Source organism: Indicator indicator, chromosome 15 (genome assembly GCF_027791375.1).
Source record: "Indicator indicator isolate 239-I01 chromosome 15, UM_Iind_1.1, whole genome shotgun sequence".
NCBI classification, from domain to species: domain Eukaryota; kingdom Metazoa; phylum Chordata; class Aves; order Piciformes; family Indicatoridae; genus Indicator; species Indicator indicator.
Genome location: NC_072024.1, coordinates 9,178,652 through 9,204,788, shown reverse-complemented (window position 1 = coordinate 9,204,788; position 26,137 = coordinate 9,178,652). Strand labels below are relative to the sequence as shown.

Below are 26,137 nucleotides of genomic sequence, written 5' to 3'. Positions count from 1 at the left end.
ATTATCTAAAACAGTCACTTTTGGTTTGAGTTCAGAGCTATTCTGTTCATACAGTCAGTCCGTCCGGCTTGTTTTTGTTTACTGTGGCATTTGGTGCTTAGCCACTTCCTAAATTGCCTGTTTCAGTTTTTCACCCTTGCCAATAGCTAAGTAGTGCTTCTAATTTTTCCATTTGGACAGTTCTAGAGAGCAAAGCTTGTCTCTTGCTGAAGTGGGAGGATCAGCGCTGCATGCTCTGCATGCATGCTCCTGCTGTCTGGTTTAGAATGTGCCGCTGGGAGTGAGACTCAGAACTACTTGATTAAATAAACCAAAACATCTCTGGAAGAGTCAGAGTCTGTTAGTGTAGCCAAAGACCAGTGAAAGACCCTAGGTGACCTCCAGGAGCCTGCGAAGATGCCCTTGGGTATGTGGATGCAGCACCTTGCAATAAGCATCAGCACTGAATTATGACATCAGCCTTGTGTCAGATGTGAGTAGTTTGGAAGCTGGTACCAGTATTAGCAGGCACATATTGCTGTCTCCATGAGCTACTCATGTGATTCTTCCTTATTGCAATATCAAGTAAATAAAAAACAACCCTGAAGTGTTGGGTTTTTTTCCACAGCACCCCTGCAAATGTGGATTTATTTCACATCTGTTTTAATTCATTGTCATTATTCCCATTTACTTCCAATCTTTCATATTTTTTTTTTTTCAGAAAACATCCAGTTAAGGGAGGGATGAGCAATGAGCATAGTTTGCACACAAGGATGCCAGGCCCAGAGATGGGCAGTGATTTATGCAAGATAGGAGAAACTCTTTAGTAGTCTGGGCAGAGAAGCCTTTGCAGTCCAAGAACTAGTAGGCTGATGCTTCATCTGAAGTTATCAAATGACCTAATTTGGAAGCAATACTCCTACTTCTACCCAAAAATCAAAATACTGAGCTATTTGTTTCTCACTTAGTTTTATGAGGTGCTTAGTCTTTTCAAGAGGGAAGGAGCTTTGTATTTCCAAGGTTTTTCTCACAGACATGAAGGCAACAGCCACGGTGATTTTTGAATTGCGGTGCAGGTTCTCCTGGAATCACTTCATTCCAGATCCTTTGACTTTAAGTGAAATACCATATGTCAGGAACCCTTTGATGGAGAGGTACAAAAGAGCAACACTGTGGTGTAATCTTCTATCCTCTTTTTTTTTTTTTTTTTCCCCTATTTTAACCTCCTTCTCCCTTTGGATCTCTTCCATCCCTTGGACATGTGGTTCACATCCTTTTTACGAGCTGACTGAACACCCTATCGTACACTTGTACCACCCATGTTTCCAGAAAAAGAGCCACCTAATTTTGAGTCTTAACAAGATGCTGTGATGTATCTGGATACACAGGTATAATTACCACAGGCTGAAGAGACTCAAACGTTTTTAGAAGATGAGAGAAGGAGGGAAGGTTCAAAACAAGCTTCCTGCTCATTATGCTTCAAGTCTTGCTTACATCGTAGTTTGAAAGTGTTGGTATTACAATTTTCAGTGTTTGGAAGGAGGTTAGATATGAAACAACACTTCCAACAAGGAAGAGGATCAGAAATGAGAGGTGCTGCGTGGGGAGGTAATAACCACAGCTCTATAATTCAGGGGTCTTGTGTATTGTGAAAGAGAAGAGTTACTGCTGATTTTTTGTTGGTTTTGAATGATTTATAACATTTTACTCGTGGCGGAGTGTTGCAATCCATGTTGTCATGGAAATTCTATTGAATTTATAGTTCCATTTATCCAAAACGATTTTCCAGACTTCATTTCATGGTGAATCATATGGCTGTTACTTGGAGTACAAAGCAATTGGAAAAAAGTTTCATGTTATGGAAAGCATAAACACTGAAACCGTTATTTTCATATTACTGAATTACAAATGAATGCAACATACAACCTTTTAGCATCAGATATGCCTTCACTGGTAATGACTCGGTGTATACATGAGATGGATTTTCTTGCTTGGGATGGGAGCAGGCCTAAGGGATGTTTATTTCTGGCACTAAAGATCAGGAAAGTTTCAGGCTTGCCAAGGTACTTCTCTCTTAACATTCAGGACTTAACACTCAAGATACTGAGTGGTCTGGCTATCATCCAACAATGCATTGAAGCCCAGGGCACTCCTATGGGCATCGTGTTGCCTCACTGTTCCTACTTGGCTATTACTGGACCACTCACAGCTGTAAATGTTGCTCAGAGTCAGAGGCAGAACATGCAACAACTACCAATTTTCAGGTGGAAAACAACTATGAAATTGCTTGACTAATAACACAGATGCACTTACTGCATTGTTTGTAGGCAACAAAGCAATAACTGATGCTTATTGTTAAAAATGATTAAAGAGAAACTTACTATGCATCTAAGGGATGTGAATGTCTAAATTGAGTTAATTCTTTTATTTCACTTACGTGATCTTTGCTCTTCCTGTTGTTTCAACTCCTTTCATTTTTTTTCCAGCCTAGCATTGTCTTCATTATCAGATTGCAATTACATTAGGGCAAAGACCCTGTCTGACTCTTTGTTTTGCAATTTACCCAGCACACTTTTAGGCACTGTAAAATACTGAGTTATGACATTCAAAATACATCTCTGGACCTGCCTAACTATAGTTAAAAATTCACTGATGAATAATAGACTAGTCAGGAAAAACATGCCATTATCTGCTCCTCTTCAACTTTATCTTTTAAAATGAATGCAGTCTACTCCATGTTAGTACATCGAGGTCTAGTAGAACTGGAAAACATCACAATTCACCCTCCCTCCTCCCCAGTCAGCTTTCTAAGCAGATTTTCAATATGTTATAAATGATAAATTTCCTGGGTTTTTAAAGGAAAATATAATGAGAAGTCAAACATCAGGCTGTAATGCCCCAGTGTACATCTTACACTCCAGTAAACACACAGAGTACAGGACAGTTATTCTGAATTTTCAGTGCTGCAGTGAAGATTACGTTATGTCTGTAGAACATTTTTATTCCAGCCAAATGGATCACATCATCCAGTTTGCTAAAAATCTATGCACATGCTTAAAGCAGAAGTGTAAGTACATAGGAGCTTTCAATTAAGAAAAATCATGTATGATTCATAGTGTTAGCACAGGATTTGGGCTTGTGTGAGAGGTTTTTAAATCCAGTTGAAAAAGTGGCTGAGAATAATTTATTCTTACAATATAAGCAGCAGAGGTACTAATTAAGAATTAGTATATTCAGTGATTAACTCCATCGTTTAAAGCAAACATTTGAAAAATTTTTGTTTCACCACTCTGCAAAGGTTTGCAATCTACCTGCAGTGCCTGTGAGTTTTGCTCTTGTGAAAGTACTTCTCGGTCTCTAAAGCAGGATATAATAAACCACATAGCTGTTGTTGCCTCTGCTTCTTGCCACCTGATTCATCAAGAAATTGGCTGCGCTATCAAACCCTTCTTCTTTTTTTTTTTTTTTTTTTTAGCTTTAAATTGCATGGTAGTCCTTGGATTGCTGGAAGGAAATGAGCGGAAAGCTAATTCCGACGATCTTTTCCCTTCCACCAGAATTCCTGATACTATTGAATATTCTGTACTCCACATCTGTGACAGCACAATGAGCCTTTGTTCATTTTTTAATCTGAAGAGAAATCTGCTGCAGGAGGTTGCACAGGGTGATGGCAGCCCAATTTAAAAGTCTCAATTATTTATTTTTAAAATACTTGGCATCTGTCTATGGAAAATGTACTTGCTTGGTTTCCAGTCTCTTAGAATTGCTTTGAACTCACTCACATCTTCTGGGATCTATCAAATGCTTATTGTGGCTTTTCTCTCATAAGTGCTGAATGAATTTAGCCCTGATAGTATTGGATGTAAGCTTTCTGTCTTTGTAGTGGGGTAATAAGAGCAAAAAGATGTTATGCACAGGAATGGTGATTTCTGTCTGGATGTCTGTGTTGCCAGGTGGAGGAGGAGTATCTGAAAGCCTATTTGTAGATGGGTGGTGGGGAGAATTCATTCATTTGAAGCAGGCTCAGTTTTTGCAAGCCAGTGACATTTCATAAAGAGGGTTTAATCATTCAGAAGCAATTGTACTAAATAAAATCAGAGCTGATCTCTGGTGGACAGTATTTCTCAGTAATACACATGCACATTTTGCACAGCCTGTCCTTACAAGATCAGAGTGGTGGCAGCCCAATTTTAAGGCAAAATCTCTTAAGCACAGAGCAGGGTGTGATATTTTGCCAGGTCTGGATAACACCAGGTTTCAGGAGAAATTGGAAGAATGCAGATGAAGAAAAGTGTTTCTGCAGAGAGTGGCTTGACCTCAAAGAGGAGGGGATTGCATGCCCCAGGGCATGGTGGATGGGTGTTGACAAAGATGCTCTGGGCTGGGAAATTACTCAGTGTTGGCTGTATGTGCTGTATTCATTTGTGTAAGCATTGTCATCTGGAAAAAGGCCTGGAGTGCTTGGAAACTGAAATGGCTGGGCACTGGATCTTCCTGGACAGAACTGACTGGAAAACATGACATGGTTTTATAGGGTGACTGGCAATTATCTTCTGGGTTGTGGCAGAGTGAGGGTTTTCTCTCTAATCCTCTGTTTTAAGGCACTTGTAACATTCTGAAGATTTTCCCCTTCAGTGAGATTTTTTTTTTCAGGCTTAATCTGTGCTGTACAGCAAATCTCTCTCAAGTTTGTGTGAAAACAATTCTACTGTTTTAGTGTGAAGAATGTCAAAGCATGAAGTTTTTCCATTAAGGCAAACTCTTGCCTCCTCCCTGCCTTGGTAAGGTTCTGTAGCTGCAGTAGTTCTTGGTTCCATTTTAGGATGGAGAGTGTTCCTGCAAGAAAAGTGCCTTTGTGTCACTAGGGATAGATTGTTTCATCTTAGCCTTATCAAAATACTGAAAATTTCAGGTTGCTTGGACACTACATGCTTTTTATGGTAGATCTTTACAAGGTACACACAGGCGCACCGCTGTGTTGCGCATCTGAGATTAAGGAGGTCCATGTCAGCCTTTCTCAGCCTTGTTAGTTGTAACAGGGCTAGATGTGAAAGACTTATAAATCTGGTATATTGTGCTAGAGAGAACAGCACTCTAATGCCCTCTGGGACCTATGACACCAGGAAGGCTATTTGGAGCACCATCAGCAGGGACGTATAGAACACTATTCTGACTGCAGACAGCTTGTGTCACACTACAGAAGCTACAGTGGATATTTCAGGCTTTCCCATTGCTAAGGGATTCAGAGCCCTTAAAAATATATATCTTTTTTAAAATTATGGAAAATAGAGCCTATGGTGAAATCTCATGCAGAAATGTACAAGGAAACAGTGTTTATGGTGCTGAACTCATTCCATGGCACAGTTCAGGTTGGATGTGCAAGGTTGGGTGATGCTCCATTCTGCATTTCACAGATAGCATGCTATAAGAAGATCCACATCTTCTTCATCTTAAATGCTCCTTTGTTGCGTTCTGTGCTCCTGCTTTGTATGTACCAGGCAGAGACAAAGTAATTTATATGCAAAATGCACCATATATTGTATATACTAATTATATAATAAGGAGTAATAATGAAAATTTGCTGGCATGTTTAGACCACTTAAGTATGCAGTGAAATTAATTTTATGGTTAACTGTCTTATTCCCGATTTGTTCATAAAGACCATCATGCCATCCATGGAAAATGCTCCATTAAACATCTACTGACAAACACATTCAGTATTAGGTATATTATGTAGAGAAGAACAAAAATACATTAGATATATTTACATTTTGTTGGAAATTGGGGAGAACAGATGAGATTGTATTGTGGAAGAGAACAATATGTGATCCCATAATTATAAAATTGTCATAATAGTAATGCTCAGAGGTGTCCAGGTGTGGTTTTATGAGCATCCTGAACCATGGATTTTTGAGGATGTTACTTTACCATCTTCTTAACATTGTTTTTGCAGTGAATGCATGTGTAAATTATATAATAGCCATTCCTGGGAGATTCTACTCCTAAAATGTTCCTTCTAGCTGTATGAACACATAAGGAAGCTACTGTATGACAGATGATGATAATTTTTCATACAAGACAGTTCCCCTCGACTTGATGGATGCAGAGAGAGGAACCACGCTCTCTGGAAAAACACCAGGGAGCAGTGGTAAAATGTTTCAATGTGTATGGTAATCAAGGCAGAGTGTGGTTCTTGATTAGTCTGTGAAATTGCACTGCTGAGGCGAGGGATCTGAATTAAGGACTTTTTTACCAAAGCCCTTTGCACCGCTATCCAAAAGAGTATTGTAAAAATTAATTGCCTTAAAATGCCAGGAGCAGAATTGATCCAAAATGATTTTGGCATATGCTGAACTTGCTCAGTGATACTTTTCTTCATAAACTCCTATGAGGACTATATAGTGAAATGTTTTATATAAGGTGTGCCTAATTTTAGATTTTGTTTTAAAGGAGAATAAAATGTAATTTGTGAGTGTTTTGTGATCTCCCTGAAACAAACTGTTTCTAATTTCTACATCAGTGGCTGTACCTTGGTCTACATTTCTTCAAAGCACAAGTTGTCAGAACCTGGAGGCACCACCAACTTTCTTGTGTGTGAATGTACTGGGAAAAGGAAGGCCAGAATAGGTGTAGAAAATTGCTTTCAAATTTTATGAAACTAAAGTGAATGCCAGACAGTTTTTACTCTGTTTTTTGGTTGGTTGGTTTTTTGTGAGCCATTTGGAGTGTGATCTTATTTTATCCTCTGCTGAAAAAGGTACCTCTACCTCTGAAGAGACTGATCTTCATTTTGGCCTCTTCTTTATATGGTGATGTTTTATTAGATGTATAGGTACTTTGCTGGTGGTATGCATTACAGCAAATATATACAGTCAGAAGCCAGGGCATCAGTAAATATGAGTAGTAACATATCTGAGCAAGATAAAAGGGTATCATTTCATCTGGCAATACACACAGTTTCAGAATATGGAAAGGCACTTGAATTTGTGAGTGCAGTAGGATTTGTCATGCAGCACAGTCTTGGGCAAAAAGGCAAACAGCCCCCAAGAAGTTACTGGTGCCAGCAGAGCATTTGTCTATGGTCACACTTGCAGGATGGAGCAATGGTCAGACCAGCAGTGTGTTGGGAGGCATGGACCGTCTCAACTAGACCATATGTCTCCATTTAACTGTGCATGGTGTGGCTATTTCTTATCACCTAGTAATCCTTTGACAGGCCTGGATAGGCCAGGTAACAGGTGATGGGGAGCAAAGACGCAGGTGCAAAGGCACAGGTTCAGGCAAGAGGCCAGTGGCAGAGAAGCCTGATGGGTCCATTCCTGTGTCACAGCCAGGAACAGATATTTTTTTGTCTAGAATCAATGTGTGTGAGTGAGCATATGCATTGGTCAACTATCCTGCAGTAGTGTTGCTCCTACGGACATGGCAGTGCTGGCTTGGACTGTGAAATCCATCCAGGAGCATCCCTGAATGGCCCCAAGTTCCGTCACTGCAAAGTCCAATTCTTGTGCTTGGCTGTTACCACCAGGCACATGCATTTCATTTGTTTGTGTAGAGCACACATACAGCAACTGTTACCAGTCCTGAACTGATTCTATGGATGTGTACACAGCTATGTGGTGTAACACGTTGCATGTTTTGGATGTAAACCATGGTTAATACAGATGGACTAGCACTAAGGACTTCTTTGGAAATGGAGAGGTTGAACAACTGCTGGACAAGCAGGACAAGATTAGGATTAAGATGAACAAGAACCATACAAGAAATTAAGAGCAGTAGTGCCCACAGGCCTCTATGAGTTGCCCTTTTTCTTGGCATGTGTGTATAGCAAACTGGAATTGTTCAACAGCACAGCATATCAAGGAAGCTATTTCTTGGTCCTTCTGTATTTGTGTAGCAGACATTTGCTGTTTGGGGGTAATTGTTGTTTTCACCTGCTTTCACTTTGGGTTTGCCTAGTTATTAATATTATTCATCCTAAAATGACATCGAAATGTCTGGGTTTGTCTCATAAATGTTGCAGCATACTAATGCTTTGGAAATAGAAGTCATGAAATTTAACTGAACTCAGGGAGAAATCTGACCCTAACTGATAGTCCTGAATATCAGAGGCTCATAAAAATGCATTGCTACAGAGACAGACTTTTATCTTACAAATTGCTTTAGGAGTAAAGGAATTACTCTAAACATTGAAATCCTTTTCAAAAATTCTCTATGGTTTTTAAGATAAATATGTTTAGCACATTTAACAGAGGAGGAGATGAGCCTGCAATGAGCAAAGAAATGAAGAGATCCTGGCCAAAAGCACAAAGCTTACCATATAAACAGACTGACCATACTATTTATCCTTAGGTTTGGTATTAAAATGCATCGCATTGACTCCGTTCCCTGGTTACTGTCCCAGCAGGGCAGTCATGCTATTAATCAAGATGCTAGTTAAACAATATTGTTCAGCAGAATTCCTTTATCTCAGATTCATAATGCTGGGTTTACATATGACTTGTATGCATTACCTCATTTGAAAGCAGTATGAATCAACACTAATGTGATTTTGTTGTTTTTAATTTTTACAGATGCAGATTTACTTCTACAATCCCGATGACTTTGACAGTTTTGGAACAGCAGTTCTAGAAAACAGGGTAGTAGGAGCCATGGCTGTGTTTTTTCAAGTAAGTTTAAGCAAGGGCTATATCCATAAACCAAAGCATTCACCAAGCACTATTTAATTCATTGAATTGTTTCAAGCTTAATGGATGCATCTGTTTTCTTGTTCCCACCTGTCTAAGTGAAGGATATTTCATATTGTCTATGTGTGATTTAAAATGTAAATAAGTATATTTAAAAACATAATGAAAAATTTTGCATGAATTGTTCTGATTTTATAGCTGCTTTACAGATGCAGATTGGAGAACACATTTATCATGGAACTTTCTTCACTGCTGAAGCACATTGCTGCAGTCTCTGGAATGCTAACAAACCAACATGAACTGGTTTTGTTTGGAGAAAACTTGAAATTCAAACATAGCTTGAGAGAAAATTAATCAATAAGTTTCATCAGTCTTATCCATAGCAGTTTCTTCTAAATTGTCATAGTAACAAGTTCTTGAACAGGGCAGGTTTCCGAGTGAGTGAATTAATGCTTCCCCTTTCTTAAAATGCACCCTCAGGAGCGTGACTGCTCGGTTAGCTCATTTGTTGGTTTGACATGCTTGAGAACTGCAGCATGGGGTAGAAACTGCTGCTTGCTGTGGCTGGCAGGTCACACCACATGGCAGTGGCATTCAGCAGTATGAGCTTTTTGTCAGGCTGTATCAGGAACAGAGTTTTTTCCTTTTGGACTTGAGGGAGAATTGAACAGAGGGAGTTGAAGAAGCTCCCTCCCACCGTGGTGTCACAGTGGAGAAGTGGCTAATGAAGATTTGAAATATCTCAAGGAGTTGCTTTTTCAAAGGACAGGGAAAGAGGGAGGGAAGAGCAAAGGAAAATGCTCATCCTCCATAGCATTTCACACCAGTTGTTATTGTAGAAGAAAATGAACTTACTGTTATCTTTGTGAAGCTAGATAAAAAAGAATATTCAAGTACCCATATGTAAATACCTCCCTTTTTCCTATGATGTTAGAGTGACAAGCCTGATTCTCCTGCTCAAATTAAGTAAGCTTGTCTTTTTCCATGTCACTGATTTTGATCAAATGCTTTGATAAGGAGAAAAGGACAGATCCTTGTATTGCATAAATTGCTGTAACTCTGCTGACATCAGGCTGGTGGAAGCAGGCATGTTAAATTCATCATTGTTGAATCTTGAGCGCTTCCATGGCGTTTCATGTTAAGGTAAAGTTGGTGCAACTGTGATAATTTACAGTGGCATAGCAGGATGGTTCCCCAGACTTCTTAATCTTAATGTGCTGTGGGAAGCACTGAGCAAATTGAATTTGGCCTTACAAGACAGAAGTTTAGAAACAGAAGAATGAAAGGCACTGTTACCTGACTCCTGCCACAGTGAAGAGCTGCTCAGTATGTGCATGTGCTGTGTCAGAAGGAGCATGTGTCATGCTGTGGTATGCAATGAGTGTTGTGGTGTCATCTGGCTGGAATCTAATTGCTAAATTACCCTGATGTGCTTCATGTAAGCCATGTGAAGCACACCACACGTCACACCGTTTCCTAGTCTGTATGTGACATTTATTCCATAAATGCTGTTTTCAGAGGATCCTAAAATTGTAGTGGGACTGTATTTTGTATTCCCCACCTGCAAAGCCAGGTGCTGTGCTTACTGCAAGTCCCACTTTGCACTATTCCAAGGGAGCCATTAAACTCACTAAATAGACCCTAAAATAGTTTGTAATGCTGTTAAAAAAGCCATCTTTGATTGTAAGAGACCTCAGGCTCTTTAAGACTACAATCAAGTGTTGTGGTCCCCTCAGGGAAGCAGAAATCTATACTTTTCATCATTTCTAGCCCTGCAGGCCATAGGACATTAGGCTGTAAAATCTGGATGATGGTGCAGCTGGGCTCCTCTGCTCCAGGAGCCATGAAATCTGAAGCCATTACTGATAAAACAGTCACTGATCTCTTCCAGAATGTAGGGATAAGGTAATTCTTTGGCAAAGTGACCCATGGACAACCTGGTTTGTGTCTGCAAGGAAATGGTTTCCCTTTTGGTATTTTTTTTTCCTTGCCTTTGGGTCAAAATGATAAATCAGTAACATGCCATTAAACTTAAGAGTGTATCAGGTCTTCCTTCTGGGTAGCTGTACTCCAAGACAAAAGCTGTTAAGGAAGATTTGTAGAGCCCAAAGTCCCTGTTCTGGAAGGGCATGTGCAGAATTCTGGTCCACGTAAGTAAGCTCTAAGGACTTCAGCACAGCAACTGCTATTTTGGCCATCATGAATGCTTTCCAGAGCCAATCTAGTTGGCATTCAAGGTGCCATTCTACTTCCCTCAGCTCCCTATGCTGGAGCTGGTGAACCGCAACATGGGAAAACATTTACGGACAGTTTTGTTCAGAAATTCTTGGTGTTCATTTAGCCTTGCTCCCTTGGGCACCTCATGCATAAGTTTGCCATGGCTAGTATGTCATGCAACTGATTCTTAGTAGCTTTTGATTGAAACTTCTCTAAGATGTCCATAGCCACATTTTTGAATGGCAGCTTAGACTATTCCAGCATTAATTTTATAGTTTGCTGTTTTCCAGACCTGTACTTCCATCTCTAAGTCATTTATCTAGAACACAGCTCAAAAAAAAAATTGTAGAGGTCATACTGTTTTTTGCCAAATCCATTAGGAAACTGAATTGTGCCTGCTTTTCTATGTAAATATTTGAGCACACAAATTGTTGGATAGGTTTGCCATTAAGTCAAGACTTGGATTTTTGCTAATGCGTTAATGCTGTGTTGGAAAGAATGTGTACTGCACTGACTGAGTTTCTAGTCTGGCAGGTGTTTTTTGTTTGACTGATGTTCACAAATGTTCCTTTGAAAATCAGGTTCTCCAGTGAGTGAACATTATACTGAACTATATAATTATTGGTGAAACATTAAATAATTAAGAACCCTCTTTCCTCCTTTTTAAATAATTTAACTTGGACTATATAAGAATTTTCCTTATTGAATTCACTGTTTCAGGGGCAATTTCCAGGCAAAGTACATTGGTTCTGAACTTGGATAATTGAAGCACTTGGAACTTTGTTGTAATTGCTAATTAAATCTGTGGTTTTCTCATTGCTTTCATTGTAAAATCTGTTTATAAATTCTGTTTCTGCTTGCATGCTGCAGGTTAGCTGACCTGACAAACAAAAAATATTACTAGCTAAAATCAGGCAGCAATTCTTGCATATATAAACTACTATAATTGCTCATCTCTGTATTTCATTGTGGGTAGAACTCAGAGGGTCTCACATACAATAGCACTGTAGGGACTCTGTAGCAGGTATTCTCAATGTGCAATTGAGATGAGCTGGCCTGAAATCTCTGACTGGGCTGCGTGGAGTACAAGTGGCACAGTTAATAGATATGTCAAGGAAAAGAGTCCCATAGTACTTGGTCCTTTCCTGACTGTAGAATCACTTCAGGCATCTTGCTGGGGACTGTTGTACATACAGGGGAGTGCAGCAAATAACAAAGGGACAGATGGTTTGTCTCTGCTGAAAATTCCTGCAGACTTTTTCAGTAGTTTTCTGTTTGGGACAGAATGAAGTGCCTCACCGGTGCAAAAAAACCAGACAGCAGGCAAACTAACCCTTGCACCATGCTGTGGTGTTTCCTACAAGATGCTCTCTCATCCTCACTGAGGTCCAGAGAGTGTAACAGAGTAGCAAAGTGACTTAGGAATCTCTGATCTTTTTACTTCAAATTATTTTGAACGCTATTCAGTTGAAACAAGCTGAAAAGGGCAGAATGGAGCTCCAGCATGCTGGTGGCAGGTATAATGGTTAGACTAAAGCCCATTGAGGGTGGAGGAATCAGTGGAAAAAATATTTTTGTTAAAGTGGGAATTTTTATGGGGAAAAAGAAAGTATGTTTCAAGAGGGAGAGGAGGTAAGAGTGTTAAACAGTAATGTGAGCCCAAAAGGTCCTGCTTTTTTGTTCAAGAGAGCTCAGTTGTTATTTTAGCAAAAATCAAAACGTTCTGGAGACAAATGAGAGAATGCCAATGACTTTTCTTTGCTTCCTGACAAGTTTTTCTGGAGAAAACGAAACAATTTGTCAGTATTGGTGTTGGTTTTTTCTCAAAATGAAACTAACGCTAGTGGAAGATGGAACTTCACATGTCAATTACCTCTCACCAATATTATCCTCTTGGTCTGCAGTAAAGGCTTCTGAATTTGGAGAAACTTGCAGTGACAGGACCCATCTGCAGGGATTCACTGTGGATTTCTCAAAAGTTTCATTGAGACTCAGCACTCTGCTGAAACATGCAGCAGGTCCCAGCCTAGCAGGCAACTTCAGTTTTCATTTAGATAATCCTAACTTGAATAGTTGGTGCACGTGCCTAATTTCAGCCCACATAGAGTTCAGCTTGTACTTAATGATATTCTGGCTCCAGGCCTTGTTAATTGTTAGGCTGAGCTGGTTTTGAAGCAAGCCAGGAGTGGAAGGGAAGGCCCAGATCTCTCACTGGTTCCTGAGTCACCCTTTCATATATACATTTGTAATACCTATTTACAAGTCACATTTCAAATGAGTAGTTACTTGGATTAAATGCATTAAGACATATCACACGGCTCTGTTTTAACCATCTAACAATATAATTCATTGCACACTTCAGTGCTTGCTTTATTAAAGCCGAACTTGAATGTGTTCAAAACAAACATAGCGCTTTTGCGTTTGAAATATTCATCTTTGGGGCCTGTGGTAGATTCATTATGGCAGAGAATACTTCATTCCTTGATTACTGCTGTGAAAAGACACAATACTGATTCCCTAAGCACTCATCAAATATTCGATAACTCAGAAATTCAGGAGGAGGTGATGGAATTCTTGTTCCTGCAGGGAGGGCATATAAATCTATTTTATTATTTGCAAAGAAAACCATCAGTGATTAGTTAGTGTATTTCAGGTACTCTGACAAATCATCTCTAAAGAAGTTAAAGTAAAAATGAATTTTAAAATAACTTTTAGCAATGCTTTCATCATTAAAATTATCTTCATAATGATGAGTGGTGTTGATACCTCCATCACTCAAGAGCTTCAGCAGCACAGGGGTAGATTTTTAAAGGTAATTAGGTGCTTGGCAGCAAATGTGCAACTAACTGTATTTTCAAAAGTATGTGAGATAAAAATCCAGCTCATTTTCTTGGATGCCATTCTTAATTCTCTTTTCCAATACTAACATCTTTTTTTAAAGGTTGTTGAAAAAAATATGGTGTAGCACTTTTAACTTTTAGATCTAAGTGAGTGTTATTTGAGTCTAAATGTCTTTGTATTTACTGCTAACTCATGGATGCAGAGAGTTGTTCTTCAGTAAAACAGAATACTTGTGGTCTTGCTTTTTGTATGTTTGGGGATTTTTTGCTAGTGGTTCTTCGTGTGCTTCATGAAGGTGATCAGTAGCTCACTTTTCCCAGGCACCCAAAAGAACTAAACATAGAACAAATCAGTGGAACCCCATCAAAGCCATTGAATATTTGGCACAAGTATAATTTTTAATGTATATTTTTTATGTGTGTTTCTCTAATAACAGAATTCGGCTTTTAACTTGCCTAGAAGCCCTTTTATCCCCCTGAATCCTTTTCATTGACTGTTTCCTGTGTTTTCTGTCATACCCAAATACATTTGGTGAATAAGTGCATTAAATGTAGTACCTACTGAGCCAACAGCATCTGGCAGGAGACCAGGTTCCAGTTTCCCCATCTCAACTCCTGGCAATTCCCTAATTCCACCTCTGCATTACTACAATGCTTTTGGAAAGTGAGCAAAACTACCTTGATTTTGAAAATGAGAATGAAGAGGGAGGTGTGCACTTTTCCTCAGGCCTTACATCTACCTACAAGAAGCATGATCAGTGCTCCAGTGTAGAAGCAATATCTTAAAGGTGATTTGTAGTAGTGCAAATAACATGTAGCATCATTAACATGCAGGGCATCACCCAGAGTCATTGAGAGCCTTTTCATTTATTTTAATAGACTTCAGGTACATGTAAAGACTTTAAAATTAAATTACAGTATTAATTCTTTTAATGGTTACATTAGAACTCATGGTACTTTATTAATAGTAGCCTATGAATAATAAAACTATTATTATTGATTAGCAGTATTATTTAGTAATTAGTGCAGATATTTTTTTTGTCTTCATAACATGAAAATGTGTGCAGGCTAAAGCTACTTGTTCAATGCCTTTGAAAAGTGTATTTTATGTTTGCCCAAGTGTATGCATATTTCCTGGTAACTCTCCATGGAACTGAAGACAAGCAAAGTGATGTGAAGCATGCTCTTACTCACTGAATTCTACTTTCCTAGCTTTCTGAAATTGTCACAGCTGATTAAAACTTCTAGTTGTTACTAATGAAAGCAATACTAGAGCTTTTTAAATAGTTGAAGAATGATAGATACAAAGTAGCATGCCCAACAGGTGAAGGATGAGCAACTTCGAGGAGGCAGAGATGGTAAATACAGCACTAAGGGTACCCTTTTCTGAGAAAGAACTTCAAAAGAACATACAATGATGTATAGCAATATGAAGCATCTCTGGAGAAGAAAACAAGTCTCCTGATTTTCCAGTAAATAAATGGAGATGAAATTATCAATAAACCAAAAGTGATCTTGAGTCATGGAGAATTTAAATATGAAATTATGAAAGCTTCCTAAAGCCTGGTGGATTTGGGTTGAGTTCAATATGGAAATGGCACTGAAAGGCCTACAAAGATGGTTTCTTCAGCCAAAAGCTGCATGTTTGGGTGTCTAACAACAAGTGTTCATGCTGATCAAAAAAACTTGCACTGAAAGTCTTTTGATTGGATGTTGAGTTTGGGTAGAAGACAAAAATCATAGAAAGTGTCTGTTTCTAAAAAATATACTCTACCTTTCCATTAAAGAAAACAAAAAAAAAAAACTCAACATTCAGATTTTTATTTCAACTTCTGTTGAAAGTTTCTTTGGGAAATAGGAATATTTTTGAATATTTTATGTAAAAGAAGAAAGAAGAGGGAGAACAGATGGAGAATAGCTCTGTGAGTTAAAAAAGTATATATATATATATATATACACACACATATATATATATATATATAAAATTTAATTTCGGTGAGTTTAAAGTCTCAGTGATGAGGCTTTACCTTTGTTCTGATCCATACTTTTGTCCACGTGTCATGTTTCAGATGATGTTTAGTAGTAAAATAGCTGTTTACAGCAGAGAGTTTCTAAAAATTAAAGGCTTCTGTAATAAAGTTTTTCATCCTTTGTTTCAGTACGTAAATGAGTAGCCTAACTGTTGAGAATACTGAGCAAACAATTCCTGGTGAAGTCTTGAGTTTAATACAGAAGCTTCCAAAGATTTGTAGCTGGGGAGTGAGACGCTGTTGTGAGATGTGCAGGACTGTATCCCTTTCTTGAAGATCATTACTTGAAACAAAGCAGAGAAGCAGGTAAGGAAGCAGCAGGCTGCTGGGATGAGTGCTGGGACTTCACCAAGCAGAAGCCATGAGCAATTTGCAGAGCACGGGGGTTGGCACTGTGATCTCAGTGCTTCCAGGCTCCAATAAAAAAAGAACTTTGTTAGTGAGCTGATGGCCTCTTAACCTGTGGCTCTTTTTTTTTTTCCCCACATGGATATTTTTTCTCCAATACTGAGTAATCTTGAATACTGCAAATTTGATGTGCATTGACAACAGCACTGGTACAAACCTTTGCTGCTGGGGTCACTGCATAGAGCCTGGGCTCCTGGTAATCCCTCATTTCAAATCTCATGCAAACATGAGCAAGGATTTCTTGATTTGCAGGATTACTGTGGATTGAGGCTTTCTTATTCACACAGCTGCATGTTTGTCATGACTTACCCATGAGAAAGGAGCCCACATGGCTAAGTCTAGGAGTGCTAAGAGCAGAGGTGTTCACACAGCAGCCTGAACATCCTGAGCAAGCGTGCTTGAAGGAATGAGGTACAAATTCGTGAGTGAAAGCAGGGCTGAATTTGGAGGCAGACAGACTGACAGGGCTGCTGAAACAGATCGTTCTTGGAAGCAAACACATCGTTCCACTTCTGCTTGCCTGTGTTCTGCCAAGAGGCATTTGCAGTCTCTAGATCATGATGGCTGCAACCTGCTGTGTTGAAACTTTTCTATCCACAGGCTGACTGTGCAATGTAGAAGGATAATCTACCTTATGGGGCACTTATCTTCTTCAGTGCCCAAGCAATCATCTTCCTTTCCCTTCTTCTCTTCAGCTCTAACAACTCATCCATGGTATTTTCCAGTAAGGTAGAAGAGCAGAAAGCCAGATTTTATGTTATGTCAGATGACTTCCAAAATGCAATACTTTCAATTAAAGCCTTTTTGTTAGGTTGATTTTAAAAAAATATGGGCTATACAGAAAGCGGTGTCATGCAGTACTTTGTAGAGTGCAGAGAAAAATACCCACATGTTCAGAGTTTATGACCATTTTTGGTTTTAAACTCAAATATATCCAGAAAAATGCAACTTCCAAAGTGCCTGAAAAATCTCTAATTAAAGGTAAAAATTATATATATATATTAATGTTTTATTTCCAAATGCACTATAAATGTTTTCTCAACTGCAAAATCTGAGATCATAACTTTGTGCTGCCTCTTCTCTGGTTTGGATGCATTGGCAGGGAAGGTGGCTGGCAATGGTGATGGGTTATTGAGTGACTTTTACTTTTTGTGATGAAACACAGTCCATTGCTCTGATTTATTCAATGGAAGTGTCACAATTATTGATGCTAAGGAAGAACTTGCTGTTGAGAGGAGTTGAACTCCAGAGTTGAGCAATGCTAGAAATTTGAAAATTGCTCTCTGTACATTGTATGGAGTCTCTCCTCAATATCTCAAGCTATCTGTTGTAACAGTTAATGAGAGCTGGTTGTGTGCCTTGCATGGGGAATAGACATCTGCACTTCTCTAGTTTAATGTTCATTTGAATGTCAGGATCACTATCTTTCAGTTTACAGTGTTGGAAGTGGTTTTGACTTGCAGATATTTTGCTTTCCCAATGCTTATTAATTGGTTAATATATTATGATTAACCCCAAGTGGGATGGCATTATTAAATTGCTTCATTAAATTACACACCAATTTGTTAGCCTTAATTCTTATAATTGCCCCCTTATATTTTACTGGTTTTATTCGAATAATTTGCCCTAAGAACTTAATCAGCATGCATTTCTGTATTCTTTTGCCTCCCTTTCATTCCTCTCACTCTTGATGTTCAAAAGTGGAGTCAGTTTACGAATATTAATAGTATCTAATGTCAGCATCTTAAACACAGTAATTTAATTCTCTGTGATTTAAAAGTATCCTGTCTAAAAATATATATATAAATAATGGCTTTCATAGCCATGCTGTAAAAATCTTTAAATTGATAGAAAAATGTCTTGTGGAGTTTTCATTACCAGACTGCTGAAAATGACACTTAGATATCTAATATGTAAAAATTACAGTCTTCAGTCTATAATCTCACCCCCTCTGTGGCTCAGAAAGATTGATACTCAGGAAGTCTGTTGATTATAACCATTAGACTAAAAAACAAATTAGTTGCCTAACTACAGTAATGCTTTTTGCATTTTACTCTGGTGTGCTTTGTTGATGCATCACTTTGTCGTTGTATGAAACATCACAAAGCCAACCTAGAGCAGGATTCCATGAGCACTGGACCCTCAGCCTTCACACAGGTGTCCATCATTTGCCTATTGGCGCTTTAAGGGAAGTACAACAGCCCCTTGTAGAGTCTCTCTTTGTGTCTTTAACATTGAGAAGCCATTGAATGTGGCTTGTTTTCTGCACTGCAAGTCCTCCTCTCTGTAATAGCAACAGTTGCTGCATCCCCATTCTTCTTAGAAGTTCCAAATCTGGTGCATTTTGACTTGACCTTTTTTGTTTAAGAAAAAGAGAGAAACTGGAAATCAAGCATCTATTTTTTGCTATCCAAGTCTTTGGATAGTTTTGCTAGAATTGGTCTTACTTACAGAATCAAAGGAGACATAAAGCTGTATGTTCATCTCCTTTCCTTTCTCCCAAACATTGCTGCTAGCTTTGATACGTTTCTGTTGTCAAACATCCAGCCTGGATGCCAGGAAGATCATCTTTTATGTCTGTCTGCCTACCTCTTCTTTAAATTTAATTACATTTCTTTTTTCTGCAGAAACCATCCTCTGTAATCCTTCCATTTGTCTCTCAGAGGACTACTCAAGTATATTACATGTGGTTTACATTCATGGGGCATAGATTGAGAAATCCAACATACCAATCAGAAAACTCCATCTGTCCAGTCCACATGTTGCCCAGTTCTGCAGAGTTTTGCACAGGATTTACCCCTTAGGAAAATTACCCTTGTTTTCACCCTCTGTATCTTTCATGAAAATGTTGGGTCTTCTTATGTCTCTGGTTACCAGTTAGTGTTATGGCACATTCTATGTGAAGGTGAGCACAGGATCTATTCATAAATGATTGCCTTGTTTCACTTTGTACCATAAAAGAGAGATTGGTTGTAAAGTCTGAATATATCAAATAGATGGGTAAAATTTGGGCTTCCTTTGCCTTTAGATCTTCTGGCTGAGATGAAAAAGTTATCCTTATTAAATTTAAGCTGTTCTGCCTGAAGAATTATTACTGTAGTTCTCTGATATAACAGTGCCAAGTTTCTCCTAGTATTGGCAATAATAAACAATGCAAGCTTCAGACAGAATTTCCTGGGTAGCATACCAAATGTTCTAGAAAACCTTCTCGGACAGCAGCTAATACATTTTTAATACAAATAAAACATAATTCTTTAGTCTCGTTTCAGTTTGATCCCTAAGGTAGAAAAAGTATACTGACTATGCATAATTTATGTATTTGTTTGAAGTATTTACCCAGATACTCCATTCACAAAGTCTCTTTTTGTTAATAGGTTGCTGTGAGATGTAGGAATCACTTAGGGCTGGCACTGTACAAATAAATGGAACGTGTCATTTTCCTACCATCAGTGAGGTGGTTATGAGTCATCCTAATTCTGCCTTTGTCTTTGCTGCCCACCTCATCCATCCTTAGCCAAGTCACAGGACAGGTCTGGCTGAAATGTCAGTGTGTTTTTCCTGGATTGTAAGTGAAGAGAAAGGGCCACGAGCATAATCAGAGGGATGGAGCACCTCTCCTATGAGGACAGGCTGAGAGAGTTGGGGTTGTTCAGTCTGGACAAGAAAATGCTCCAAGGAGAGCTTGTTGTGGCCTTTCAATATCTGAAGAGGGCCTGCAAGAAAGCTGGAGAGGGACTTTCTAGGATGTCAGGTACTGATAGGACTAGGGAGAATGGATCCAAGCTAGAGGAGGGTAGATTTAGATTAGACATTAAGGGTGGTGAGACACTGGAATAGGTTGCCCAGGGATGTAGTGGCAGCCCAGTCCCTGAATGTTTTTAAAGCCAGGCTGGATGTGGCTCTGGGCAACCTGATCTAGTGGAAAGTGTCACTGCACATGGCAGGGGGGTTGGAACCAGATGATTCTTGAGGTCCCTTCCAACTCTAGCAATTCTGTGGTTCTGTGAAAGCATAGAAACATGCAAGGGAAGGAAGAGGAGCAGCTGGGAGCAAAGGGTGCTGCCCACCCCTTTTGGGGACAGCACAGATTGGTGTCAGGTTGGTGTGTCCATGTTAGCACAACCCCAGTTATTACCAGCGATATGTGTGGTTTCCTGTACGATTCCTAAACATCACACACGATGCAGAGCAAGCATGCCAGAAAATATCCCTCAGTAATTTAATTATAATCTGTCCTAAATTACTGTAAATCCAGTGTTACAGGTTACTGCCGGAGGGTCGAGTTGGTGCTGGTTTTTGTCATCTGTAGTTTCTGTGCTGCAGGACAACTGTGGGAGAGATGATTATCAAGGGTTTTCTGAGCCGGTGGTTTTCTTTCCAAGGGTCAAAGAAAGGCAATGAGAGTAAATCAGAGTCTAGTCTGGTCGCTCTCTTTATGTCTTTGTACAGAGGTAGACATTTGTATGTATGGCTGATGGCTTAACTGATAATGCTGATGGCATATCACCCCCCAAAATAATTCTGCAGCCGAGATGGCGGCTTGCCCAGAGCAATCCGTGTATCTGATGCTTTACCTCCTGTGAATCTAAATCAGAAAAAAAAAAATCTTCAAGTTCATGGGGTGGAGATGAGAGTGTGAAAGCCTGGGAACCCTTTTACAACATAGTTTTACTAGCTTTCAGATATATCTTCTACATCTGAGATTCACTGAAAAGCACACTAATCCAACTGAGGTGATGAATCTGAAATAAGCTAAATGGTCCCAATTTGAGTGATATTAAACTTCCTTTTGTTTTAAGTTGAGGTGTGCTTGCATCAGAGTTCCCAGAACAAAGCCAGCAAAGAAGCTGGGATGTGCTTTAAGCACAGTAAGCTCTGTTGGAGATAGATGAGAGACACGAATGCCAATCACCATCTTATTCTATGCCAAAATTTGAAATATGTGTTAAATAAAGATTGCTTAAATCTGTTCACAGCAGCTCTGAACAGCAAGTTTTCAGAGGCTTGCAAGATGGAGCAGGAGCAGTGTTTGTTTCACAGCTCTGGGAGCACTGAGAAGCCAAAGTAAAACTGCCTGGCTGCTACCATCAGAGAAGCATTTAGCTGCTGATTGTAACTGTATTATTTCTGCACATCCAAAATGCATTGTAATGCAGTTATTATCAAGAGTGAAGAGACTTTCTGAAGGAAGGTATTGGGTTTGCAGCATCTGTACTGTGTCAAATGAAGCCTAACTGGCTTTAGTTGGGCAAACTGTTCTTTATGAGTAAAGTGAAATGATGTACCACATTAGAAAGTAGCCTGGTTATTAGAAAGCTCAGTCTTGCTCCTGACAAAATGGATTTTTTCAGCGTAAAATTCATCTTTACTTGCTGCAAGAATATTGCTAAAAGAGATTAACTTTGGATCTCAGTGTGTTTTATGGTGTGTCTCATGTTATTTTAAGGTTGTAAATATATTAGCTGATCTGTAAGCTTCACTTAAGTCACTGCTTTCTGCATTTTTGAAGAAATAGGATCGTATTATGCAGAAATCAGGATGATTGAATTAAATCACCCCTTTTGATATTTTTTTCCCCTCAGAATCATGCTACCAGATCAATATTTTAAAACAGCTATATGGGAAAGCATTGATTATAAAGCAAAGCTCCATAACCCTAACAGCCAAGCTAGTAATTTTTTTGTGTGATTTGTATGTCATTATGCACATGCCTGTGTATTAGAAGCAGTCAACATAATATTTTCTTATTTCTTCCTGCCTTCCTTGCCATCTGATAAACCTTCTTTATCATATCTAGATCCTATTAAAACATCTAACATAATTTGAAATGCTATAGTGTGAACCATGATTCGACTACATCAATCACTTTTCAAAGGTTTTGTGTTTTTTTTTTTTTTCCCCTTGCATTTTATATTCTAATCTGCTGAAAACACATGCTTTTATATTCTGCTGCATTGCATGGAACACAAGCAGAGAGTTCCCCATTTTGGGTGAACCAGTCTTGTTAAGTACTCTCCCAAAGTGCATACCAGTCAAATTAAGCTTTAGGTTAACGTTTTGGAATGCTCGCTTCTTGCCAGCTCATTACTGGTGATATGGCTAAGCAAACTGTTGCCTTCTGCTATTCCAGATATCTACAGAGATTTATTATCTTTCATCTAATGAGCTTACCTTCTCCACTAGCACATGGTCCACCCTGCCTTATGGCTCATCTTGTCTCTTCTCATAACTTGGGCAGAGAATTAAAGGCCAGAAATAAAGCTGGCTTTTAAACCTGTCTAGGTAGAGCTATTGTGGATGGAAACACACGTTGGTTTTGAGTCTGAACTCGCTTGTTATCTAGACCTGCTCTGCATTACCTCAGGTCGATACTGACACATCTCTGCGGACAGATGGTGGAGGGAGAGAGAAGTGATGCCCAGGAAGGTGGCACCACCTCTGTCTCCTGCACGGCCATATGGGCACTCAGATTTTAGAGAAACTTGGTCTGTGCATGCAGTACAGCTGGCTGCTATCACACCTGTCTAATAGAGTTGCTGAAAGGCTTTATAAATTCTTGCTGAGCTAAGGAGATTATCTCTGTCAGCTGTTCTTGTGTCAGGAACAATTTTTTTTTAATGCTGCAGTTATGTCATAAGTGCCCAGCCTGTGCCTACCTTTTAGGAAGCACTCACTTCCTTCTTTTACACTTACATTTCATCTGAGGCATATAACTCATGCCTTACCCCTAAAAATAGGAGTTTTTTTAATGCCTTCCTTCTAATCCCATATATTAAAATGTTTGCTGCTTTCCTTTGTGTAGACAGAGCTGCAAATGCAGATGTGTCCTGCCAGTGTGCTGGGGTTGCATGCCAGGCAGCAGAGAACATGGGATGCTACAGCATCAAGCTTTTTGAGTACTGCTGCTTGCTGCAGTTTGCTCTGGAAAGCCTCTCATGCTCACAGCAGCCATCAGTGCAGTGCTCCTCATATGCATGCTACAGCTGGGACAGAATTCAAACTGCATTGGGTCTCGGGCATTTTGGTGAGAATTGCCTGTGCAGCCTGGCAGTGAACATGTCCCTCTGTGCCAAACTTCTGAGGATTGCCCTTACAGAGCACTCAGTTTTTAGCTCACTCCATAAAGCTCAGGCATTTGGCAGAGAAAAGCCTAATGTGGGTCGTAGTGTCAGTCACGGACGGTGACATCCAAGGACCGTGCAGCCTGACAGATTTTGAGAATAGGAAAGAAACTTTCTAAAGGGGGATACCAAAACTGGGGTCATGGCAAAGCATGAGCTGGGAGCCTGGTCACAGCTTTGGTGATACGATCGTAAGCAGCGTACATGATCTGTGGATGCACGGGTGCTAAAGCACTGGGGTGTGAAAAGAAGTAAGAAAGAAGGAAGTAAATATCTCAAATTAATAGGTAGGCTCTCTGAAAAGCAGATTCAGAAAGTGTGTGAGAAGAGAGGAGACGGCAGACTCTTCCTGAGAGCATTCCTCTGTACACCCACTTGCAGGAAGCGTCTTCACCGCCCTGGGTCAGACTAGACTTGTTCAAAGAGCACCTTTTGTTCTAGACATGTTTTAAGTTTTGTTTTAATCCGTATTCAGCTGCATTTTATTTCTTTTCTTGTGCTTTTCCCTGAGATTTTGAGATTCTGTCAATTTTGAAGTTATATCCTGTGTAGGAGGAGGACTTCCTGACCAGAGACAGAGCTTGAAAACCTCCTCCATAGATGGGTCATGCTCCACAGGAGCACCGGAAAGCTGTAAGAAGCCCATGGAGCGGAGGTATGAAGACTAGAGTGTCCTGAGGAGTTCTGTGGCTTTAAGACTATCACCTACTCAGTGATTGAATAGCATTCACTTTGCCACTGCTGAAATGTAGAACATCCTGAAACAAGTGTACATGTCATGTTAGGTTTTGTGTTTCTTTGTGTTTCAAGAGGAAGAAACTGCTGCCACAAACTGAATGTTTCCCAGGCTTTTAGCGCACTTGTGTTCTAAGTGCTTTTTTCTGCACGATAATTTCCCCATTTCCTTTAAATACAAGCCATGATGCTTGTTGAAATGTTTTTGTAAGGAATTGAGTGAGCTGTTGGGTCATTCTAACCAAGAGAAAAATAAACAGCTTGACATATGTTCTTCACTGTCGTGTGTAGTGTGGCACCAGGTGAAATAGAGGTGGTTTGAGCTGTACTTCTGTTGCTGCAGGAACTTCAGTAGCTTAGAAGCAGCTGAGAAGAAAATTGCAGGCCACATCCTGCCACTCTTAATTCAGTGGTTTAAAGGAGTTTGAGAGAAGGTTGTCTCATCTCACCTTACTTCTCAGAGCTCTTACTGTGAGTGCCCTGCTGCTGGTACCCACCCTGACTCAAGGATGTGGCTCTCGGTGCCCCTGAACTTTATGCCCACCAGCCATGAAGACCTTGACAGGCCTGCAGCTGGTGTCCTTGGCCACCCCATCCGCTGGTGTCCAAAGTTTTCCGTGGACAAGCTCACTTGCCACACTCAGTAGCCAAGGCACCTACTTCTTCCTATCTCCATGAAGGATGCCCAAGTGAGAGTGGCAGTGCAGAGCAACTTCCTTGGTGATGCAGGAGGTAGTGAGTGAAGAGGAGGAGGTGGCAGTGCAAGAGTGTGTAAAGGAGGTATGTGGAACAGTTTGGGAAGAGAAGATGCTTTAGTGTTGGAGGAGACAGAAACAGCTCACTGGGTGGGAAGAGGGAGCGAGGAGGATGTGGCAGGTGGGTGATGGAAGAGGGAGGCAACTCAGAAATGAGAGCGGAGGCAGAAGTGAGGAAACTGAGGATTAGCTGCTGCTTTCTGCCGTAGGCACTGCGAGCACTCTGCAAGTTCATAACATTTTGCAAAGCTGCACACATCTGCAAGAACTTACATGACACTGAAAATTTATAAAAGATAAGTAAAAATGGAAGTACTTGCTTGAAAGAGAATTACAAATACAAAATGTATCATAGTTGACAGATTTATCCTCTTGTGCCAGAAAACTATTAATGAACACCACTGGTCTAATACTGGGTTCCTGTACCACTTGGTACAAGATGCCTACAGGCCTCAGAGCCCTCCCAGCCCATGGCTGCTACATGAGATGTGGGGAATTATCTATAGCAAAAACTCCTGCAGCAGTTTCAATCAATCAATTCACACCAACTTCCTTAAACACAAGGTAAAAGGAATGGCAAGCAAACTAGGTTGGAGACTGATGTTTCAAAGCAGGAAATTAAAAAATAAAAAAAGCCTGCCCTAGAAAAATTTGTTTTCACTGGGTTTCTAATTTAATTGTGAACTGAGGTGTGGTTGTCATTGGGGAAGTGGCTGTGTAACTTAATTGACATTTCTGCATCCTTTGTGTTTGTGACTCATAGATGCCAGCTTGAGTCATCTTGTACTGGCAGGCTGGAGCGAGCTGCTGCTTTTGTGGGGAAGTGAGGTGAGGGCAGTGCTAGGAGAGAGAAAGAAAAGAAAAAAAGAAAAAAAAACCAAGATTTTTTCATGTAGAATGAATAAAAGATGTTAAGCTGAGACAACTCCTTTGCTTCGTTTTAAAGAGGTGATTGTTGTGACCTGTCTCACCAAAATCCTTTGTGTTGGTTGGAAGAGGAGGAAAAGTCTGGAAGTATCTGCTGCATTCTAGGCAAGCTTAGCTGGAGCAATTAAATTACAAAGCCCTGCAAAATACTGGGGTTCCAGATGCACATCTGAGCTGTTCCTTTCTACCCTTTACAGTTTGCTGAGCATATTTTCATGTTTAGCCACCAGATTTCATTGTTTAAAAAAAAAGCTGAAGATATTTTTTCTGAGCTACAAACATCCTACCACGTTCAAGCCAGGAGCAGAAGAAAAAGAAAGCTGAGTTCCATTCTTGGTTTCACAGTTTTGGGTTTAACCTCCTCAAACATGTGAAGCTGGATATCAAAGAGTGGGAACGACTGCTGTAGGCTGATCTGGCTGTAGGGCTCAAAATATT

At 39.8% G+C, this 26,137-nt stretch overlaps 1 protein-coding gene across 1 annotated transcript in view; it reads left to right on the top strand.

Annotated features, from left to right (window-relative positions):
- The window catches only part of PTPRG (protein tyrosine phosphatase receptor type G), a 413,314-nt gene that overhangs the window by 263,182 nt on the left and 123,995 nt on the right, over nucleotides 1-26,137 (top strand). Inside the window, exon 5 of the mRNA XM_054387705.1 lies at nucleotides 8,553-8,648. Coding sequence (XP_054243680.1) covers nucleotides 8,553-8,648 — 96 coding nt within the window. The remainder of the gene's footprint in view (nucleotides 1-8,552; nucleotides 8,649-26,137) is intronic.